This window comes from Clavelina lepadiformis, chromosome 1 (assembly GCF_947623445.1).
Source record: "Clavelina lepadiformis chromosome 1, kaClaLepa1.1, whole genome shotgun sequence".
Lineage (NCBI taxonomy): Eukaryota > Metazoa > Chordata > Ascidiacea > Aplousobranchia > Clavelinidae > Clavelina > Clavelina lepadiformis.
The window spans coordinates 14,301,909-14,322,907 of NC_135240.1; the positions used below are offsets into that span (position 1 = coordinate 14,301,909).

Genomic DNA, 20,999 nt, shown 5'->3' on the forward strand with positions numbered 1-20,999 from the left:
CTGAACAGTTGTCCAATATCAATAATGCTTTTGGTTCCTGTCCTAATTCAATTAGATTTTTCTTTACATCAGGCACGAAGCAGTTTTGAAACCAATCGTTGAATATAACTGTATTAACCCAAGCATTTTTCTGGTGTCGATACACAACGGGCAATGTCGATTTGTCAATTCCACGAAAGCATCGGGGATTTTTTGCTTTGCCGATGAACAATAATGGCAGTTTAATGGAGCCACTTGCATTAGAACATGCATTTATAGTTATACGCTCTTTAGCTTTTTTGGTGCCAGATGGATCACTGTGGTTCGTAGTCAAAGTTCGTCCAGGAAGCATTTTATAATAGAGACCAGTCTCATCGCAATTAAAAACTTGATCCAAAGAATATCCATCAGCAAGCTCATCGAAAGAACGAACAAAGTTGTCAGCGGAGATAACATCAGCACTTATTTTCTCTCCCACAATTGCAAGACTTTTGATCCCAAAACGATTGCAAAAGCGCCATTGGAAACCATAACTTGCATTAAAAGGCTTAGGGTTTTCTTCATAAAGAAGGTCGTGAAATTCCGTGGCCTTTTCTAAGAGAATTGGCCCAGTCACTGGAATTCCTTTTTCACGCTGCTGTCTAAACCATAGATAAAGGGCACTGTCCAATTTATGGTACATTCCTCCTTTCATAGTTTTGGTTGCTTTAACTGATTTTGAAATGCCTAGTTCACATTTTGCCATCTTGAAATTCTTTAAACTTTCTTCACTCTTGCAAATGTCATTTACAGTTGACTTTCCGATGTTGTATTTGAACATAATTTCTGTTTTAGGAATTTTTCTTCGCACCATGTCACACACCATCAGCTTGTCTTCAATAGATAAAACTGTCCTTTTTCGTTTCACAGTAGTACTTCTCGAATATGAAGCCATCTCGATACTGTATTTATTGTTTAGGCTGGTCTAACTTCACACTACTTACGAAGGATATGCTGCTGGACCCATAGAGACATATTCAACAATTGTAACCAGTACAAATGCAACAATTAATGCATTCTCCATTCTAGAATTAGTCGGTTAGTTTGTTACGTCATAATCGAATGTCTCGGCCGGATAATTGAATGCCGGTTAAACGAGGTACGGATAATCGAGGAAGTACTGTACCAACATATATATCACCATATACCACCTAATACAAATGTAAAATAACACAATTTATAGTAACATATCAATTTACCCTCTACAACTTAATTTGTGATTTGTTGAAGTATTATAAAATTGTAAAATACAACTTCAGGTTTGTATTATCTAGTAAAGCGAGACGACACGATGCTTTGCATAAAACGCAAAGTAAGGATGCTGTATAATCATACTTGAGAAAAAAGTTCTAAGTAAACTTAAAAAATTTTTAGAATCATCGGAGCGTGACGAATGAGCATGGCTAGCTTCATGCGTTTAGCTCATAGATATCCTATAAAGCACTAGATCGCTCAACTCGCCTCTAGAATTGAAGCCAAATTGAAACTTTGCGATTCCGCCATTAAGGAGCTGTAGGCCAATCCGAAGCCCTATTTTAAACAATGCAAAGTACCATTTTTCAATTTGAATTTGCTTCTAAACAAGCCCAGTCACCTTGCTGAGTTTTTCTATCCGCCGAGATGTAGGATAAAAGGACTTAATGCAGTATTTTGAGCAAATTCTCACACCAAATGCTTCAACTTTTTAACAACTTTTTTCCTTACATTTTTCCAAAAAATCAGCCAAAAAGCCTTAATTTTGAACCAACACAAAACGTCAACTTTAGCCTGAACCTACACTCAGCAAACGCCAGAACAACAACAAACCATCACAAATTAAGGCCACATGCGCACTGGACCGGAATCATTTATACTTTTTCTATAGTGATGTCTTGCGTGCATGCAACCTTCGTCACAATCGCCGTGTAGCCGTTTCAAAACTGCTCAAAATGGTACTACAGGCCCTTAAAAAAATTCAAGAGATCGTTTCGGTCCCATAGAATGCCTTAAAAAAACACACTGTCATGAGCGACCTTAAAAAATTCGACCCTGGTAAAGGGACCGGATTGTTTTTGTTGTTTATCGGTCGGTCCTGTAACCAGGAATCCTTTGGTTGATTGAAAAGGATTCTTGCCAAACAATAAGATGTCTATGCGCATGATTTAAAACGACAAATTGTTGTCGTCTAACTTCGATCAGTCATTTGATTTTCTGTCGTTATTGCAGAAGTCAGCAAAATGAAATAGCATTTACCGTTAGCATTTTACTAATATATATAACACAATCAGTTGTTAACTGTTCAGCATTGGATAGCCTATTCAGGTTTCATAATTGCCAGCTGACTTACGTTTTTAACTGATGTAGGCTAATTTATTATTTGTAGAATTTAGGCTGCTTTTCTCGAATCACCGTGCTACTTGTGGAGAAAACACGGCATTTTTAAGTGCATGTAATGCAAGTGACGATATCAATTTGTGACATAAAAAAAACATATTGTGACTTTTCAACTTTGATAAATGGGCGTCGATAATACAGTCACTTAGTTAAAAAAATTGTGAAAAGACAAAGTTATCTTTTTCAAAAAGTGCATAGCCTAATTGTCTATTGTTCGTTTCGGAAACTACGGTAGTGCAACAAATTCCTCCCCGAAAACAGTTAGTTCACCTTGTAAGTCTGATAAAAAATGGATTCAGGCTAAAAGATGTTTGGACATGTTCTGTCTGTGGTCAAAATATTGTAACTTCTATGCCAAAGTGAAATCGGCAAACATCATCCACCGAATATTTATGCTCGCAGTCAAAATAGTAAAGGCCAACATGAATATTATAATTGGTCGGTTTGGTAGCCGAGTTGTTCAAGGGCTGGCCTTGCTATAATGTGGCTTGAATTTGATACCCAGTGGCACTACCGTTGTAATACACTTTGGCATGGCATTAACGACACTTGCTCCTGTTCAGAGGATCTGGTGGACAGTTCTAAATCCGTTCAATACCACAAGACAAATTTCGATTCTGTCCTTGAGAGGACAAAGCCTACCAGGTATCAGGTATAACATAGCCTACCAGATATCAGGTGGCAAAAGAAGGTAAGAACTTTGTTTGAAAAATATCCGGTTCAAGACAAATTTAATTTAGTGTCATACTGTGTATCTAGCTTTTATTTGATCTCGAACCCAAATCTTTTTATTTAAAATGTTTGTTTTTCGAATAAGATGCATTATGCTAGCTTAAGTTAAGACAGTAAAAGGTTGTTGGACCCAGTACTTTTTTAACAAAATTCTTGCCCTCTTTTTTACCTGCTTTATTTCCAATGTACCCAAGTTCCAACAGATTCCTAAAAAGTCTTCAAGCTCGAGTTGCAAGATTATATCTGTAATGAAAAGTGGCATATGGTACCGTAACCTGTAAGGTTTACCCACTTCACTACAAAGTCTGTTTACTTGTGTATATCTTAACAGTGAACTTTGATAGACTTCAGCAATAATAACACGGCAATGACAACTGTATAATCTGATTATATTGAAGCTTCATTGAACGAATAAATCAAGATAGAACATTGTGACAGCAACAGCATACAGACATGTTGCGGCGTTGAACATACGACGGATAAGTGATAATTCGTAATGCACGCACAGTAACAGGGAAGCAATCGATTACGTCACGCAGTGTTATGCTTCGCTGATTCGCTAGACGAGAATTCTATGTCGTACACAATTTTATATTACATTAATTGATATATTTATCACATAACCTCCCGCAAGAAAATTTCTTTTTGTGGAGAAAAAAGGAATTTTATGATTATGATAAAAACAATTCTCGATGAGCAATAATTAAAACAATAGCAAGATAACAAAAGTCAATATAACACGTTAAGTATAGATCAAATAACAATAAACGTTGAAACATAGGTACAATACAATTCATATTGGCAATACATTCGCAAAAAGGTGGTAATATGTGTTCTTTAACTCATAAAGCAAAATTAGTGTACAAAACAAACAATGATGACATTTATGTCACGGCTTTAAATAGAAAACAGAATGTCATTGACACGTCACGCGCATGCTGCGGCTTTTTGCGCAGGATTGCAAAATGAGGAAATCGTCGGCTTAATACTCATCTCACGTTTCTTGACGCCGTTTCCGTAAACAACTTATAGTATAAAATTTTCTTATGCTCACGCGTTCTGATCAACATAAAAGAAATTTGCGCTAGGCATTTTCAAATATAAGACCATTTAATAATATTTCAGCATCTGGTTTTACCAGTATAGCTGTGTGAATATTTCACTTGGAAATAAGCGTATTACAAAATATATATAAAATTAGTCAAATACGTTTTGTAATTGACATTCAACATAGTGTATCGGTGTTAGCCTCAGGTATTTGTTTAACCTTCGAAAACAACCGCTATGTTTAAAGCATAACAAAATAATACAAAGAAATATTTCTCCACGGCATGACTTAAACCGTTTAGAGAGTATGGCAATTAAGCCACCATCAATTAAGCGTAAACTACACAATAACGCTATTATAAACGTAAAATCATATTGTCAGAGATTCCTACCACAGGTCCTTTTAAACCAGGCATGCACAACTCAAAACAGTACACGGGCCGTTTTAGGGAAAAAAATTTTTCGCGGGCCGCGTGCTAACATTGTTGTAACTAACGTGTAGCCTACTTTATATAATGTGACCGATTAACCGTCGAATAAGAGATATTATTGAGAAGATGGTTACTGTCAAGAGTCGGTTGCCTCTCGCACTACAGTATGTAGTTGTTTTTAACGCTTATCGGCGGTAAAGCATCGGATTCGTTGATTATGTAACTGTAACCGTGGAGAAAATGCCTGAATGAGCGAAATCACGGAATATCTCGTGGGCCGCACGAAAAGGTTTCGCGGGCCGCATGCGGCCCGCGGGCCGTATGTTGTGCATGCCTGTTTTAAACCCTTGAGAGGTATTGACAATTTGACAGCGATACAAATGGACAACATCCTAGACATAAGACTCAAGTTATGCTTTATAGGCTTGACCAAAAATATACAGCAAAATAAACAAAACTCTATGATATATATAGAATAAACAAACAAAAAATCATTACTGAATGTCCAAATACCGATGAAGTGTTTTTACCGAACTGTCACGTCTCATGGATGTTTCAGTTTGCTCTGTTCGTCGGTCATTGTTGCATTCATAGTTGACTGAATTCAACGAGTCTTCGTTGAGCACTTGCATACGATGTAGATAAGACATATCTTCGAAACTTGCAGTCTGAGATCACTAGACTTTTCTCAACCTCAAATTTAATTGTTCATAGTTTCTTCGATAAAAGAAAAGCGTAGTTCTCACCGAGCTCGTTGGCACCATAAACATTTGTAATGAAAATGTCTTCTTTTATCGTCCTCACTCGGCTGCATCAGTTTGTAAAGAAAAGTGGTATATGGTACCTTAACCTGTAAGGTTTACCCACTTCACTACAAAGTCTGTTTACTTGTGTATATCTTAACAGTGAACTTTGATAGACTTCAGCAATAATAACACGGGAATGACAACTGTATAATCTGATTATATTGAAGCTTTATTGAACGAATAAATCAAGATAGAACATTGTGACAGCAACAGCATACAGACATGTTGCGGCGTTGAACATACAACGGATAAGTGATAATTCGTAATGCACGCACAGTAACAGGGAAGCAATCGATTACGTCACGCAGTGTTATGCTTCGCTGATTCGCTAGACGAGAATTCTATGTCGTACACAATTTTATATTACATTAATTGATATATTTATCACATATCCTTTAAGATTAGATCCTTATAAGATTGAAATCAAATGTTTTTGAAGAATTGACTCGAGTCGAATTCTTTCACAAATAAGCTGAAAGTAAAGTCAGTTCATACTTCAAGACAAGTGAAACAAAAATCAAAAATATGTTTTTTTTGTGAACCAAAAACATCGAAAGTTTTTCAAAATTTTCTACACCCTACTCGTACTGCACTGTAATCAATTTTCTACACTCCGCAAAAGTCAACAAAAAGAGCAGTAGCTTGTTAGTAACATAACTATACAAGATGTCCTGATTAGTCTAGGACCAAGATATATTTTTCATGTTGTGGTGCAAATATTTGCTAACTCATTTATCCCAGAGGCATACATGACAGTACATAACAGCGCATTTGTTGATATAATCTCAACAGGCAAGTTAAGTAGGTGTAAAAATGTGGTACATGCATTAGCGATAAGTTCTTTTTCTGTTGGAATAAGTTAAATAATTGGAACCACAGGGAAGTTGTGACTTTGTTCAATTGCTTTGTTTAAATTAATCCTCATTCTCTTTTGTTCATGAAAGCTACTATTAAAAATATTTTTCTCTTCGTGAACATTGTTTTATTGGCTTACTAATTTAGGAAGTTTATTACTGTGCAGAATATATAAAATCAAAATAGCGTTGAACATGGATATACATGCGATGATATCACAGGCAGAGAAAAATCAAAAAGAAATGGAAAATAACAAGGTATGTAATTTAAGTGTATCTCAACATATTGCCAAGTATTTTGTTGCAATAGATGCAATGTATATATAGTTTTTATAATAGATTCAAGACTATATATAAGTGTATTGCTTTGAATATCTTGTGTTGCTTTCTATCTTGGAAAAGGCTAATAACAGCACCAACCAAACTGATAACAAATTATTCAATATTTGCAGAAAATAGGTTACACCACCCAAGTGCGTCCCGCACAAAAACTTCAACGAACAGTCAACCCTGATGCGATAAAAGCATTTTTAAAACGAAAAAAAGAAATGGAAAAAATTCAAAGTAACAATTAAAATTTGTTCTCGTTATTTTGTTATGAGATTTAATGTATTTTCTTTAACATAGTTATTCGATTTAATTATAGATATATCAATTTATATCAGTTGTTTTGCCTGATTATTAAAAAAATTTTTTGCTTCATTTGTAAAAACATAGTTTGTTTGTTTGTTTGTGTGATAGCGGAGGAAAAATTGAAAACAAAACAAAATCTTCGAAAACTTCGAGATGAACAGAAACACACCAAGAAAGCCAAGGCCATGGCAAGCAGAACAAAGGACAATATGCAGGTTTGTAGTGGCAAAAGTAACTTTTTCTGGGAAAACTGATAAAATAATGGTGTAACTTAACTAAGAATTAGGCTACTTAATACAAGTTCTGTTGGATGTAGTTGTTTGTTTTCATATATAAGACCTAGTTTTTCTCTAAAATGTATTGAAATGCATCTTTAAAATGAAGTATTCCTTGAGCTATAGAGAAAATTGTAGGTGTCTAATAATTTATTGTTATCTGAAATGCTGACCAACTCTTTTGAATGTGCTTATCAGCAGTAAACTATTTTGAATTTTTTGGCTTTGGCTTGACTTTGCCACTACTTTTGTAGTATTTTTTATTTTCACTTGCCACCAAAGTAGCATACATTTACATCAAAAAAGTTTTTTTCTCAAATATGCTTTGCTATGCTAGCAATAGGTGTCATTTGCCATTCAATGCAGCAAATAAACTACTTAGTATAAATCTCTTGTACTTGTTCACCAGGGTTACAAAGGAGATGCTGCCAGAAATGAAATGGGTTTATCTCCAGAAGAGGAACGAATGCACAAGGCATTCATGAATAAAGTAAAGCATGAGGTAGAGTAGATTATTGCTTAAAAATCATACTATCATAATTCTTCACACCTTCTCGTTTCAGCTTGTGGATGCCTTATCCTACCTGCCTCAGGCTTTATCTCCAAAAACTTGTTGAATTGTAAATTGTTTTAGTTTGATTATGTGTTTTATCATTTCGTTTGCAAACAAAAAATTTGATGGGCATACACAATACAACCGTACTAAATGCTTCGAAAAAGTGTATGACACCAATTACAAACTTGTAATAGTGACATCACTAAGTACAAAAACAATTATGCTGCCGTAGCATTATTTTTGGTGGTGCGAGATAATGTCGGATACTTTTTGGATAGGCTTTGAACTTCGCCAAACTGCATTAATAGTTTTGTGTTTCCTTTTTATTAAACTTCACTTAAACTTTACTCTACTTGGTGGGTGTAAAAGTCGTGAGCTTTAAGGTAGTATTCACTTTTGCTGTGAAATTTTAAGGCTCATCCACGTGGACCTCGCCCATTTGATCAAGGCGGAGACAGAAAAAAGTTAGTCAACGGATGCAAAGAGAAGTCGAAAAAACATTATAAAAAGTCTAAGCATGCCTCAAACTTCAACTATAGTGATTTAATGAATCTTGCACAAGAACAGACGAGCAAATGGTCGGATGATTCTTCCAGATTTTCAGGTAAATAGCTTCATGTTGTGCATTTACAAACTATAATGACAGAGATATCTAGAGCTTGGCGTAATTCAAAGATTTACGTAATTACCTAAATGCAAATTATGGTCATGCATCAGCAGTCACTGTTGAATAACTATGTTACTAACGTTTGCCATGTCAACCTTTGCGCTTGTAACGACAGTTGTCTAGTCTCTGGTTGAACTCACTACCTAACACAAAGTAGATCTCGTATTCGCAAGGCATGCTGTTGGTGTTGAGAAAGGCTGAAAGTTAGTGTTCTCTATATTAGCAAATACCAGTTAACAAAAAGATTAATTTGTAATGATCCTGGCTTAAAGAATTGTGGTCTACGGAAACCTTTATCTTATTTTTACATAACTTTACCCGATTTAGCAATAATTTTTGCTTGTAGATGATCCAATTGATGAAGAACTGGACCCAAACGAACGCTATGAAAGGAAAAAACGAAAAAGAGAAGAGTTAGAAACACAAATAAAGGCTTTAAAACATGGAAAACACAAAGCTGACTCAACTTATGGACCTGCTTTTAAAGTCCCAAAGTTGGACAAAGGAATGAGCGAAGAAAATAAGCAGGAAAAGGTCAAGGCCGTCCTTGCCAAGTTCAATAAAAAATCGCAGAACAAATCTGATGCCACTAGTAAATCTATTAAACCACTTGATCGAAGAAAAGGATTATGTTCTTCGGCTACAACGAAAACCCCCAACAATTTTAAAATTGTAAAGCAGGAGCTCAAAAAACGAGTTTGTGATCAAGTTCCGAAAACAGACAAAAAACCAAATGGATCTGTTGTTGCTAAATCAAAATCTGTTAAAAAACCTGTCAACAACCAGCAGAATAACGCCAAGAAGGATATAAAGAAGGTTGCAAAATTAAACAATTCTACAAAGTCATATCCTAAAACACCTTCCAATCCTTATGCTGAACTCATGGCAAAAGCAAAGGAGTAAGTACTAAAATTAGTGGTAACAATCATCTTTGGAATTGTAATAATTTGACTCCCAACAGAGAAACATGTATTGATAGAAGTGATCCTGGGACAAGTAGAATTATTTGTGTAGTATGATTTTATTATCACCTCAACTTACAATACTTTCTTGAAATTTCAGAATTGCAGGAAACAAGTGTACTTTGAGTGTAAAGACCGATGTGGTGCGGACCAATTATCCAGGTGTGTCAATGACAGACCCAAAAAATGCCACAATCCATAAATTAAAAGGTAACACAGTTTTTGTGAACGAAGTTTGCTTTCAACTACGTTATTGTATCAAGGAATTTCCAAATCGAAAAAGATTTGGATTTGTGATAATACAAATAATGGATTTTGATATTTGTGTGAATGAAAATCTGCTAAGTTTGCGCATTCACCTTAATGAAAGTACTTGAAGATCAAAGGATTTATGGTTATAGTTTTTCACTTTGAACATTGATGTATGATTGAAGTAACGGTAGAGCGTTTTACTCACCCTTTAAAATATGAAATAGAATCTCCTAGTAAGATTTAGATTTGTGAGAATGACAAAAATAGTCAATGTTTATGCTTCAAATAATTATAATGATTCGAGTTTGATTTGGCATATTTCTGTTCCCTAGTATTACTTTTCATTTAACTTTTGAAAGCCTAAGGCATTTAAACAAATTTAGGGGTGATGCAAAATTGTACTCTGCTTTTGTTCTTTCTTAAATGGGGTAAAATTTTATGTCATTTTATCTCTGATCAGTTAAACGTGTGCCAAAGCCCTGGGACTGATTTGTCCAACTTCAGTTAAGCCAAGATTAACCTTATATAAATTCAGTGAAATTTAGTTGGTTTGACTTCATGGTACTGCATAGCAGGGTTGTGGGAAAGTGTGTCACAACATCAAATGGTGCTATAATGAAAATTAGGCATTGAAAAAAGTTTTGTAGCCAATATTTTGAGTCGGTTTAAAAATTTCTATGTGAGTGTGCTTTTTTACTTTTTTGACCCAAAATGTTAAAATTAGTGGTGAAAACAGATTTGTTTTAATTGTACTCCAATTTCAATGACTTATGCATCCATTAAGGAGTTGCAAAAAGTTTTTGTTTGCTTAAATCGAGATACAAAGGTTTGCCAGTTGAAAGATTTGCTTGCTTTTTTTCAGCACCTTTTCGAGACGCGATAATAGCTGCATACAGTCGACGAGGAATTGCTCCAACCTCACATGCTCGACGACCTCATGCCCGCATACACGATGATGATGAGGATGAATATGACCCTGAAATGGATGATTTCATTGATGATTGTGAAGACGGTATTATGAAAAGCATGATGTTTACTTGTGAACAGCAAGAAAATATATCGAACATTTAAATATAAACAAAAATCTAGTTTGATTAAGGCCGAAATTCGCAAATTTGTGCTAATTTGATTAGTAGAATGTTTTAGTATGATTAGGACAATTTCCAGTGTCTTTCTACCGGCACCAAAAATCTTTCTTTAAGTCTTTTACTTGTAACACGTTTCAGGTTTGGACCACAGCATTTCGGCCGAGATTGGTGCTATTTTTGGTTATAATAAGTTCAAATATGGAAGAGAGAGCGAATATGAACTTTCCAAAATGGACGCTTCATTTAAAGACATTGAACGTGAGGAAAAAAGAAGGTATGGTGTTTTGTATGATAATATCACTGACAATTCGAATCATGTCAGCATTTCGTTTAATGAAACTCGTATGTTTTTAAGCTTGCGCATAGCTCAAGAGGAAGATGCGAGAGAAGCAAAATTAGAAGAAGAGAGGAACAGAAAAAGGAGAAAATAACAAGTGCAATATCAACAATATTGTTTGTAATATTTATCGTGTTTGTCCTAGCTTGTTTTGTTGCACCATGACCACTGATGTATGGCATTTTCTTGCCAAGGTGCCCGTATTATTGCTGCCAGGGGGATGGTCTTTTTGCTGCTAATTTGTTTTTGTTTTTTGCTGCAATTTGCTTGGCTTAAAGTCGACGTGGATTGTAATAAACGTGCCTCAGAAACATGTCTTTTCCATCGTACATTATCATGAACTGCGGTTTTTTAAGATTTGACTTTGGCGACTGCGAAGAAGTTTTAAGAGACCGCAGTTATGTTAACTAAGTATGTGAAATTAACCATGGCGGCTTAAACAAATTATTTATTGTTAAAATTTCTTTTTAACGCCAAAATACAGCAACTACTAAATATATTTTCTGATATAAGTTAATCTAAAACATAAACACTACGCCGCTGAATACAACGTTCGGTATATCCGTTTTCCTAACTATTGTAACTGCCTAAACTTATCATTGAAATATGTGACGTGCAGATGGCAAAATACTTACCTTTCTAAATAATTAATCGGTATCCGTTATGACGTGGTAATACGTTTAATGTGTGTCATTGTGCTGAAAGGTTATTGCGGTGTAGCCTATGTTTTAAAGGTCTGGCATACAACTTGATAAATTTCAAACAAAGTATACTGAGGTACAATTGTCTCTGTGCCGCCTTTCAGTGGTGTAAAATTTGCCAGCGGACATCGGTTAAACCAAACGACAACTCACCGATAATGAATTTTTAGTCAGCGGCTTGCAAGTTGACTGGAAACAACAACATTTTCCTTTAAAATCAGCACCATTCCAGGAGAGGCAATCCTTTCACAGAGTAAGTCAGTTTGAAACACGTTTTTCCGAAAAATGTCGAAATGCCTAGTCCAAAATATCAAGCCAAACGTCATAAAAACGCCAAAGTTGAAGAAATCGTTAGGATAAACGCCAATAAGGCAACCCCGTGCATGATAGGATTGCCTGTTCTGATACGTAATCGCTTTTTCTTTTTTCTTCCTTTTGTGTCTGAAACTCTGAACAAAAGTTGAGCTGGACTTAGCCTACATGCATATGGCTAGTTGTCACGAAAAATTGCGCGTGATGTAGGCTTACCATACGTCCCGTTTTAGCCGGGACAGTCCCGCTTTTAAAGGCTTTGTCCCGGCGTCCCGGTCAGTCAACTAAAAGTCCCGCTTTGGTATTTACTGAGCCAGCATTGCCCTACACTACACGGATATTAGCATGATGTGATTGGTCTGTTTAGCCAACTTGCTGAAAAGCAATACTCGATGCGTGTTCTTGTTTCGTTGTGTTAAATGTGAAATAGTTGTTACGTCATTGTAGCGGGTAATTGGTCCAGTAGTGAGTTGATTGTTAGCGCATTCGCTTGTTCAGTAATAGTAGGCTAGGAGGAGGAGATGATCTTTTTGCAGTTAGGTTATTGAAAGAACTTATTTCGTACGATACCGTTACTTGTTTGCATTTTCTTCTGCAAAAACCATTTGAATGTGAAAGCCCTTATCACCTGCAAAATTAAAACTGACTTTTCCTGCTGTGATTTTTATGAGAAAATAAAGTCGAATATAGACTTCTGGGAGAAAGTAGGCTACAGAAAAGTCTACAGAAAAGTATGATTGGACGATTATGTAAATTTACAAATGCTTGAACATTGTTTTGTTTCCTAGTAAAATCCATTATTTTAGTTTTTCTTGGTGTCTTACTACTTCAGTTGTCCCTGACGATAGGAATCCAAAATAGTCTCATACTTCTAGTAAAATATGAATTATGAACCACATTTATCTGATAGGGCTCGTTGTTCTGAAGCGTCCCGCTTTTCAATCACAAAAATATGGTAAGCCTAGCGTGATGATAACACCAAATCGCCAATACCGTACATTTAATTAGAACAAGGAGTGAGCTTATACGCCAGCACATACGGTAGCTGCTAATTTTCTGCTGTAGTTGCAAAAAATAATTTTTGTGAAACCGTTAAGGGCTGTAGGCCAATCCGAAGCCCTATTTTAAACAATGCAAAGTACCATTTTTCAATTTGAATTTGCTTCTAAACAAGCCCAGTCACCTTGCTGAGTTTTTCTATCCGCCGAGATGTAGGATAAAAGAACTTAATGCAGTATTTTGAGCAAATTGTCGTATCTGGAATTCTCACACCAAATGCTTCAACTTTTTAACAACTTTTTTCCTTACATTTTTCCAAAAAATCAGCCAAAAAGCCTTAATTTTGAACCAACACAAAACGTCAACTTTAGCCTGAACCTACACTCAGCAAACGCCAGAACAACAACAAACCATCACAAATTAAGGCCACATGCGCACTGGACCGGAATCATTTATACTTTTTCTATAGTGATGTCTTGCGTGCATGCAACCTTCGTCACAATCGCCGTGTAGCCGTTTCAAAACTGCGCAAAATGGTACTACAGGCCCTTAAAAAAATTCAAGAGATCGTTTCGGTCCCGTAGAATGCCTTAAAAAAACACACTGTCATGAGCGACCTTAAAAAATTCGACCCTGGTAAAAGGACCGGATTGTTTTTGTTGTTTATCGGTCGGTCCTGTAACCAGGAATCCTTTGGTTGATTGAAAAGGATTCTTGCCAAACAATAAGATGTCTATGCGCATGATTTAAAACGACAAATTGTTGTCGTCTAACTTCGATCAGTCATTTGATTTTCTGTCGTTATTGCAGAAGTCAGCAAAATGAAATAGCATTTACCGTTAGCATTTTACTAACATATATAACAGAATCAGTTGTTAATTTTTCAGCATTGGATAGCCTATTCAGGTTTCATAATTGCCAGCTGACTTACGTTTTTAACTGATGTAGGCTAATTTATTATTTGTAGAATTTAGGCTGCTTTTCTCGAATCACCGTGCTACTTGTGGAGAAAACACGGCATTTTTAAGTGCATGTAATGCAAGTGACGATATCAATTTTTGATACTATAATCAATATTATTCACACATGAAAATTTAGAAAGTTTACGTTATTGGTTTTACTTAATTTAACCTTCTACATTCTCTTGAAAATGAGAGTAATAAACCTGTCAGTGGAAATCTGCCTGTTACCATATTGTGACTTTTCAACTTTGATAAATGGGCGTCGATAATACAGTCACTTAGTTAAAAAAATGGTGAAAAGACAAAGTTATCTTTTTCAAAAAGTGCATAGCCTAATTGTCTATTGTTCGTTTCGGAAACTAGTGCAACAAATTCCTCCCCGAAAACAGTTAGTTCACCTTGTAAGTCTGATAAAAATGGATTCAGGCTAAAATATGTTTGGACATGTTCTGTCTGTGGTCAGAATATTGTAACTTCTATGCCAAAGTGAAATCGGCAAACATCATCCACCGAATATTTATGCTCGCAGTCAAAATAGTAAAGGCCAACATGAATATTATAATTGGTCGGTTTGGTAGCCGAGTTGTTCAAGGGCTGGCCTTGCTATAATGTGGCTTGAATTTGATACCCAGTGGCACTACCGTTGTAATACACTTTGGCATGGCATTAACAACACTTGCTCCTGTTCAGAGGATCTGGTGGACAGTTCTAAATCCGTTCAATACCACAAGACAAATTTCGATTCTGTCCTTGAGAGGACAAAGCCTACCAGGTATCAGGTATAACATAGCCTACCAGATATCAGGTGGCAAAAGAAGGTAAGAACTTTGTTTGAAAAATATCCGGTTCAAGACAAATTTAATTTAGTGTCATACTGTGTATCTAGCTTTTATTTGATCTCGAACCCAAATCTTTTTATTTAAAATGTTTGTTTTTCGAATAAGATGCATTATGCTAGCTTAAGTTAAGACAGAAAAAGGTTGTTGGACCCAGTACTTTTTTAACAAAATTCTTGCCCTCTTTTTTACCTGCTTTATTTCCAATGTACCCAAGTTCCAACAGATTCCTAAAAAGTCTTCAAGCTCGAGTTGCAAGATTATATCCTTTAAGATTAGATCCTTATAAGATTGAAATCAAATGTTTTTGAAGAACTGACTCGAGTCGAATTCTTTCACAAATAAGCCGAAAGTAAAGTCAGTTCATACTTCAAGACAAGTGAAACAAAAATCAAAAATATGTTTTTTTGTGAACCAAAAACATCGAATGTTTTTCAAAATTTTCTACACCTTACTCATACTGCACTGTAATCAATTTTCTACACTCCGCAAAAGTCAACAAAAAGAGCAGTAGCTTGTTAGTAACATAACTATACAAGATGTCCTGATTAGTCTAGGACCAAGAAATATTTTTCATGTTGTGGTGCAAATATTTGCTAACTCATTTATCCCAGAGGCATACATGACAGTACATAACAGCGCATTTGTTGATATAATCTCAACAGGCAAGTTAAGTAGGTGTAAAAATGTGGTACATGCATTAGCGATAAGTTCTTTTTCTGTTGGAATAAGTTAAATAATTGGAACCACAGGGAAGTTGTGACTTTGTTCAATTGCTTTGTTTAAATTAATCCTCATTCTCTTTTGTTCATGAAAGCTACTATTAAAAATATTTTTCTCTTCGTGAACATTGTTTTATTGGCTTACTAATTTAGGAAGTTTATTACTGTGCAGAATATATAAAATCAAAATAGCGTTGAACATGGATATACATGCGATGATATCACAGGCAGAGAAAAATCAAAAAGAAATGGAAAATAACAAGGTATGTAATTTAAGTGTATCTCAACATATTGCCAAGTATTTTGTTGCAATAGATGCAATGTATATATAGTTTTTATAATAGATTCAAGACTATATATAAGTGTATTGCTTTGAATATCTTGTGTTGCTTTCTATCTTGGAAAAGGCTAATAACAGCACCAACCAAACTGATAACAAATTATTCAATATTTGCAGAAAATAGGTTACACCACCCAAGTGCGTCCCGCACAAAAACTTCAACGAACAGTCAACCCTGATGCGATAAAAGCATTTTTAAAACGAAAAAAAGAAATGGAAAAAATTCAAAGTAACAATTAAAATTTGTTCTCGTTATTTTGTTATGAGATTTAATGTATTTTCTTTAACATAGTTATTCGATTTAATTATAGATATATCAATTTATATCAGTTGTTTCGCCTGATTATTAAAAAAGTTTCTTGCTTCATTTGTAAAAACATAGTTTGTTTGTTTGTGTGATAGCGGAGGAAAAATTGAAAACAAAACAAAATCTTCGAAAACTTCGAGATGAACAGAAACACACCAAGAAAGTCAAGGCCATGGCAAGCAGAACAAAGGACAATATGCAGGTTTGTAGTGGCAAAAGTAACTTTTTCTGGGAAAACTGATAAAATAATGGTGTAACTTAACTAAGAATTAAGCTACTTAATACAAGTTCTGTTGGATGTAGTTGTTTGTTTTCATATATAAGACCTAGTTTTTCTCTAAAATGTATTGAAATGCATCTTTAAAATGAAGTATTCCTTGAGCTATAGAGAAAATTGTAGGTGTCTAATAATTTATTGTTATCTGAAATGCTGACCAACTCTTTTGAATGTGCTTATCAGCAGTAAACTATTTTGAATTTTTTGGCTTTGGCTTGACTTTGCCACTACTTTTGTAGTATTTTTTATTTTCACTTGCCACCAAAGTAGCATACATTTACATCAAAAAAGTTTTTTTCTCAAATATGCTTTGCTATGCTAGCAATAGGTGTCATTTGCCATTCAATGCAGCAAATAAACTACTTAGTATAAATCTCTTGTACTTGTTCACCAGGGTTACAAAGGAGATGCTGCCAGAAATGAAATGGGTTTATCTCCAGAAGAGGAACGAATGCACAAGGCATTCATGAATAAAGTAAAGCATGAGGTAGAGTAGATTATTGCTTAAAAATCATACTATCATAATTCTTCACACCTTCTCGTTTCAGCTTGTGGATGCCTTATCCTACCTGCCTCAGGCTTTAGCTCCAAAAACTTGTTGAATCGTAAATTGTTTTAGTTTGATTATGCGTTTTATCATTTCGTTTGCAAACAAAAAATTTGATGGGCATACACAATACAACCGTACTAAATGCTTCGAAAAAGTGTATGACACCAATTACAAACTTGTAATAGTGACATCACTAAGTACAAAAACAATTATGCTGCCGTAGCATTATTTTTGGTGGTGCGAGATAATTTCGGATACTTTTTGGATAGGCTTTGAACTTCGCCAAACTGCATTAATAGTTTTGTGTTTCCTTTTTATTAAACTTCACTTAAACTTTACTCTACTTGGTGGGTGTAAAAGTCGTGAGCTTTAAGGTAGTATTCACTTTTGCTGTGAAATTTTAAGGCTCATCCACGTGGACCTCGCCCATTTGATCAAGGCGGAGACAGAAAAAAGTTAGTCAACGGATGCAAAGAGAAGTCGAAAAAACATTATAAAAAGTCTAAGCATGCCTCAAACTTCAACTATAGTGATTTAATGAATCTTGCACAAGAACAGACGAGCAAATGGTCGGATGATTCTTCCAGATTTTCAGGTAAATAGCTTCATGTTGTGCATTTACAAACTATAATGACAGAGATATCTAGAGCTTGGCGTAATTCAAAGATTTACGTAATTACCTAAATGCAAATTATGGTCATGCATCAGCAGTCACTGTTGAATAACTATGTTACTAACGTTTGCCATGTCAACCTTTGCGCTTGTAACGACAGTTGTCTAGTCTCTGGTTGAACTCACTACCTAACACAAAGTAGATCTCGTATTCGCAAGGCATGCTGTTGGTGTTGAGAAAGGCTGAAAGTTAGTGTTCTCTATATTAGCAAATACCAGTTAACAAAAAGATTAATTTGTAATGATCCTGGCTTAAAGAATTGTGGTCTACGGAAACCTTTATCTTATTTTTACATAACTTTACCCGATTTAGCAATAATTTTTGCTTGTAGATGATCCAATTGATGAAGAACTGGACCCAAACGAACGCTATGAAAGGAAAAAACGAAAAAGAGAAGAGTTAGAAACACAAATAAAGGCTTTAAAACATGGAAAACACAAAGCTAACTCAACTTATGGACCTGCTTTTAAAGTCCCAAAGTTGGACAAAGGAATGAGCGAAGAAAATAAACAGGAAAAGGTCAAGGCCGTCCTTGCCAAGTTCAATAAAAAATCACAGAACAAATCTGATGCCACTAGTAAATCTATTAAACCACTTGATCGAAGAAAAGGATTATGTTCTTCGGCTACAACGAAAACCCCCAACAATTTTAAAATTGTAAAGCAGGAGCTCAAAAAACGAGTTTGTGATCAAGTTCCGAAAACAGACAAAAAACCAAATGGATCTGTTGTTGCTAAATCAAAATATGTTAAAAAACCTGTCAACAACCAGCAGAATAACGCCAAGAAGGATATAAAGAAGGTTGCAAAATTAAACAATTCTACAAAGTCATATCCTAAAACACCTTCCAATCCTTATGCTGAACTCATGGCGAAAGCAAAGGAGTAAGTACTAAAATTAGTGGTAACAATCATCTTTGAAATTGTAATAATTTGACTCCCAACAGAGAAACATGTATTGATAGAAGTGATCCTGGGACAAGTAGAATTATTTGTGTAGTATGATTTTATTATCACCTCAACTTACAATACTTTCTTGAAATTTCAGAATTGCAGGAAACAAGTGTACTTTGAGTGTAAAGACCGATGTGGTGCGGACCAATTATCCAGGTGTGTCAATGACAGACCCAAAAAATGCCACAATCCATAAATTAAAAGGTAACACAGTTTTTGTGAACGAAGTTTGCTTTCAACTACGTTATTGTATCAAGGAATTTCCAAATCGAAAAAGATTTGGATTTGTGATAATACAAATAATGGATTTTGATATTTGTGTGAATGAAAATCTGCTAATATTGCGCATTCACCTTAATGAAAGTACTTGAAGATCAAAGGATTTATGGTTATAGTTTTTCACTTTGAACATTGATGTATGATTGAAGTAACGGTAGAGCGTTTTACTCACCCTTTAAAATATGAAATAGAATCTCCTAGTAAGATTTAGATTTGTGAGAATGACAAAAATAGTCAATGTTTATGATTCAAATAATTATAATGATTCGAGTTTGATTTGGCATATTTCTGTTCCCTAGTATTACTTTTCATTTAATTTTTGAAAGCCTAAGGCATTTAAACAAATTTAGGGGTGATGCAAAATTGTACTCTGCTTTTGTTCTTTCTTAAATGGGGTAAAATTTTATGTCAGCTTATCTCTGATCAGTTAAACGTGTGCCAAAGCCCTGGGACTGATTTGTCCAACTTCAGTTAAGCCAAGATTAACCTTATATAAATTAAGTGAAATTTAGTTGGTTTGACTTCATTGTACTGCATAGCAGGGTTGTGGGAAAGTGTGTCACAACATCAAATGGTGCTATAGTGAAAATTAGGCATTGAAAAAAGTTTTGTAGCCAATATTTTGAGTCGGTTTAAAAATTTCTATGTGAGTGTGCTTTTTTACTTTTTTGACCCAAAATGTTAAAATTAGTGGTGAAAACAGATTTGTTTTAATTGTACTCCAATTTCATTGACTTATGCATCCATTAAGGAGTTGCAAAAAGTTTTTGTTTGCTTAAATCGAGATACAAAGGTTTGCCAGTTGGAAGGTTTGCTTGCTTTTTTTCAGCACCTTTTCGAGACGCGATAATAGCTGCATACAGTCGACGAGGAATTGCTCCAACCTCACATGCTCGACGACCTCATGCCCGCATACACGATGATGATGAGGATGAATATGACCCTGAAATGGATGATTTCATTGATGATTGTGAAGACGGTATTATGAAAAGCATGATGTTTACTTGTGAACAGCAAGAAAATATATCGAACATTTAAATATAAACAAAAATCTAGTTTGATTAAGGCCGAAATTCGCAAATTTGTGCTAATTTGATTAGTAGAATGTTTTAGTATGATTAGGACAATTTCCAGTGTCTTTCTACCGGCACCAAAAATCTTTCTTTAAGTCTTTTACTTGTAACACGTTTCAGGTTTGGACCACAGCATTTCGGCCGAGATTGGTGCTATTTTTGGTTATAATAAGTTCAAATATGGAAGAGAGAGCGAATATGAACTTTCCAAAATGGACGCTTCATTTAAAGACATTGAACGTGAGGAAAAAAGAAGGTATGGTGTTTTGTATGATAATATCACTGACAATTCGAATCATGTCAGCATTTCGTTTAATGAAACTCGTATGTTTTTAAGCTTGCGCATAGCTCAAGAGGAAGATGCGAGAGAAGCAAAATTAGAAGAAGAGAGGAACAGAAAAAGGAGAAAATAACAAGTGCAATATCAACAATATTGTTTGTAATATTTATCGTGTTTGTCCTAGCTTGTTTTGTTGCACCATGACCACTGATGTATGGCATTTTCTTGCCAAGGTGCCCGTATTATTGCTGCCAGGGGGATGGTCTTTTTGCTGCTAATTTGTTTTTGTTTTTTGCTGCAATTTGCTTGGCTTAAAGTCGACGTGGATTGTAATAAACGTGCCTCAGAAACATGTCTTTTCCATCGTACATTATCATGAACTGCGGTTTTTTAAGATTTGACTTTGGCGACTGCGAAGAAGTTTTAAGAGACCGCAGTTATGTTAACTAAGTATGTGAAATTAACCATGGCGGCTTAAACAAATTATTTATTGTTAACGCCAAAATACAGCAACTACTAAATATATTTTCTGATATAAGTTAATCTAAAACATAAACACTACGCCGCTGAATACAGCGTTCGGCATATCCGTTTTCCTAACTATTGTAACTGCCTAAACTTTGACACGTGAAATATGTGACGAAAACTCTGCACGTCACATTGAAATATGTGACGTGCAGATGGCAAAATACTTACCTTTCTAA

General features: G+C 35.1%; 2 protein-coding genes across 2 annotated transcripts; both read left to right on the plus strand.

The window, feature by feature from the left end:
• The first annotated feature begins 2,247 nt into the window (after nucleotides 1–2,247).
• Nucleotides 2,248–11,338, plus strand: LOC143444145 (uncharacterized). The gene is made up of 11 exons (XM_076943278.1): nucleotides 2,248–3,082; nucleotides 6,429–6,519; nucleotides 6,714–6,825; nucleotides 7,003–7,109; nucleotides 7,579–7,671; nucleotides 8,140–8,329; nucleotides 8,739–9,291; nucleotides 9,455–9,564; nucleotides 10,469–10,618; nucleotides 10,833–10,968; nucleotides 11,050–11,338. Exons 1-11 carry the CDS (start codon nucleotides 2,925–2,927, stop codon nucleotides 11,123–11,125), a joined length of 1,776 nt encoding a protein of 591 aa, XP_076799393.1. The 5' UTR covers nucleotides 2,248–2,924; the 3' UTR covers nucleotides 11,126–11,338.
• Nucleotides 11,339–13,998: 2,660 nt separating this feature from the next.
• On the plus strand, nucleotides 13,999–20,641 carry LOC143444175 (uncharacterized). The gene is made up of 11 exons (XM_076943310.1): nucleotides 13,999–14,823; nucleotides 15,736–15,826; nucleotides 16,021–16,132; nucleotides 16,306–16,412; nucleotides 16,882–16,974; nucleotides 17,443–17,632; nucleotides 18,042–18,594; nucleotides 18,758–18,867; nucleotides 19,772–19,921; nucleotides 20,136–20,271; nucleotides 20,353–20,641. The coding sequence occupies exons 1-11, from the start codon at nucleotides 14,666–14,668 to the stop codon at nucleotides 20,426–20,428; spliced, it is 1,776 nt and encodes a 591-aa protein (XP_076799425.1). The 5' UTR covers nucleotides 13,999–14,665; the 3' UTR covers nucleotides 20,429–20,641.
• Nucleotides 20,642–20,999: the final 358 nt, after the last annotated feature.

Excerpts from the sequence above, each read along its gene's own strand:
- LOC143444175 (XM_076943310.1), top strand. The coding sequence starts at position 14,666 with ATGGCATTAACAACACTTGCTCCTGTTCAGAGGATCTGGTGGACAGTT. Across the intron at positions 16,975-17,442 it reads TGAATAAAGTAAAGCATGAG|GCTCATCCACGTGGACCTCG; the intron begins GTAGAGTAGATT and ends TGAAATTTTAAG. Across the intron at positions 17,633-18,041 it reads TGATTCTTCCAGATTTTCAG|ATGATCCAATTGATGAAGAA; the intron begins GTAAATAGCTTC and ends TTTTGCTTGTAG.
- LOC143444145 (XM_076943278.1), top strand. The coding sequence starts at position 2,925 with ATGGCATTAACGACACTTGCTCCTGTTCAGAGGATCTGGTGGACAGTT. Across the intron at positions 6,520-6,713 it reads AAGAAATGGAAAATAACAAG|AAAATAGGTTACACCACCCA; the intron begins GTATGTAATTTA and ends CAATATTTGCAG. Across the intron at positions 7,110-7,578 it reads GAACAAAGGACAATATGCAG|GGTTACAAAGGAGATGCTGC; the intron begins GTTTGTAGTGGC and ends CTTGTTCACCAG.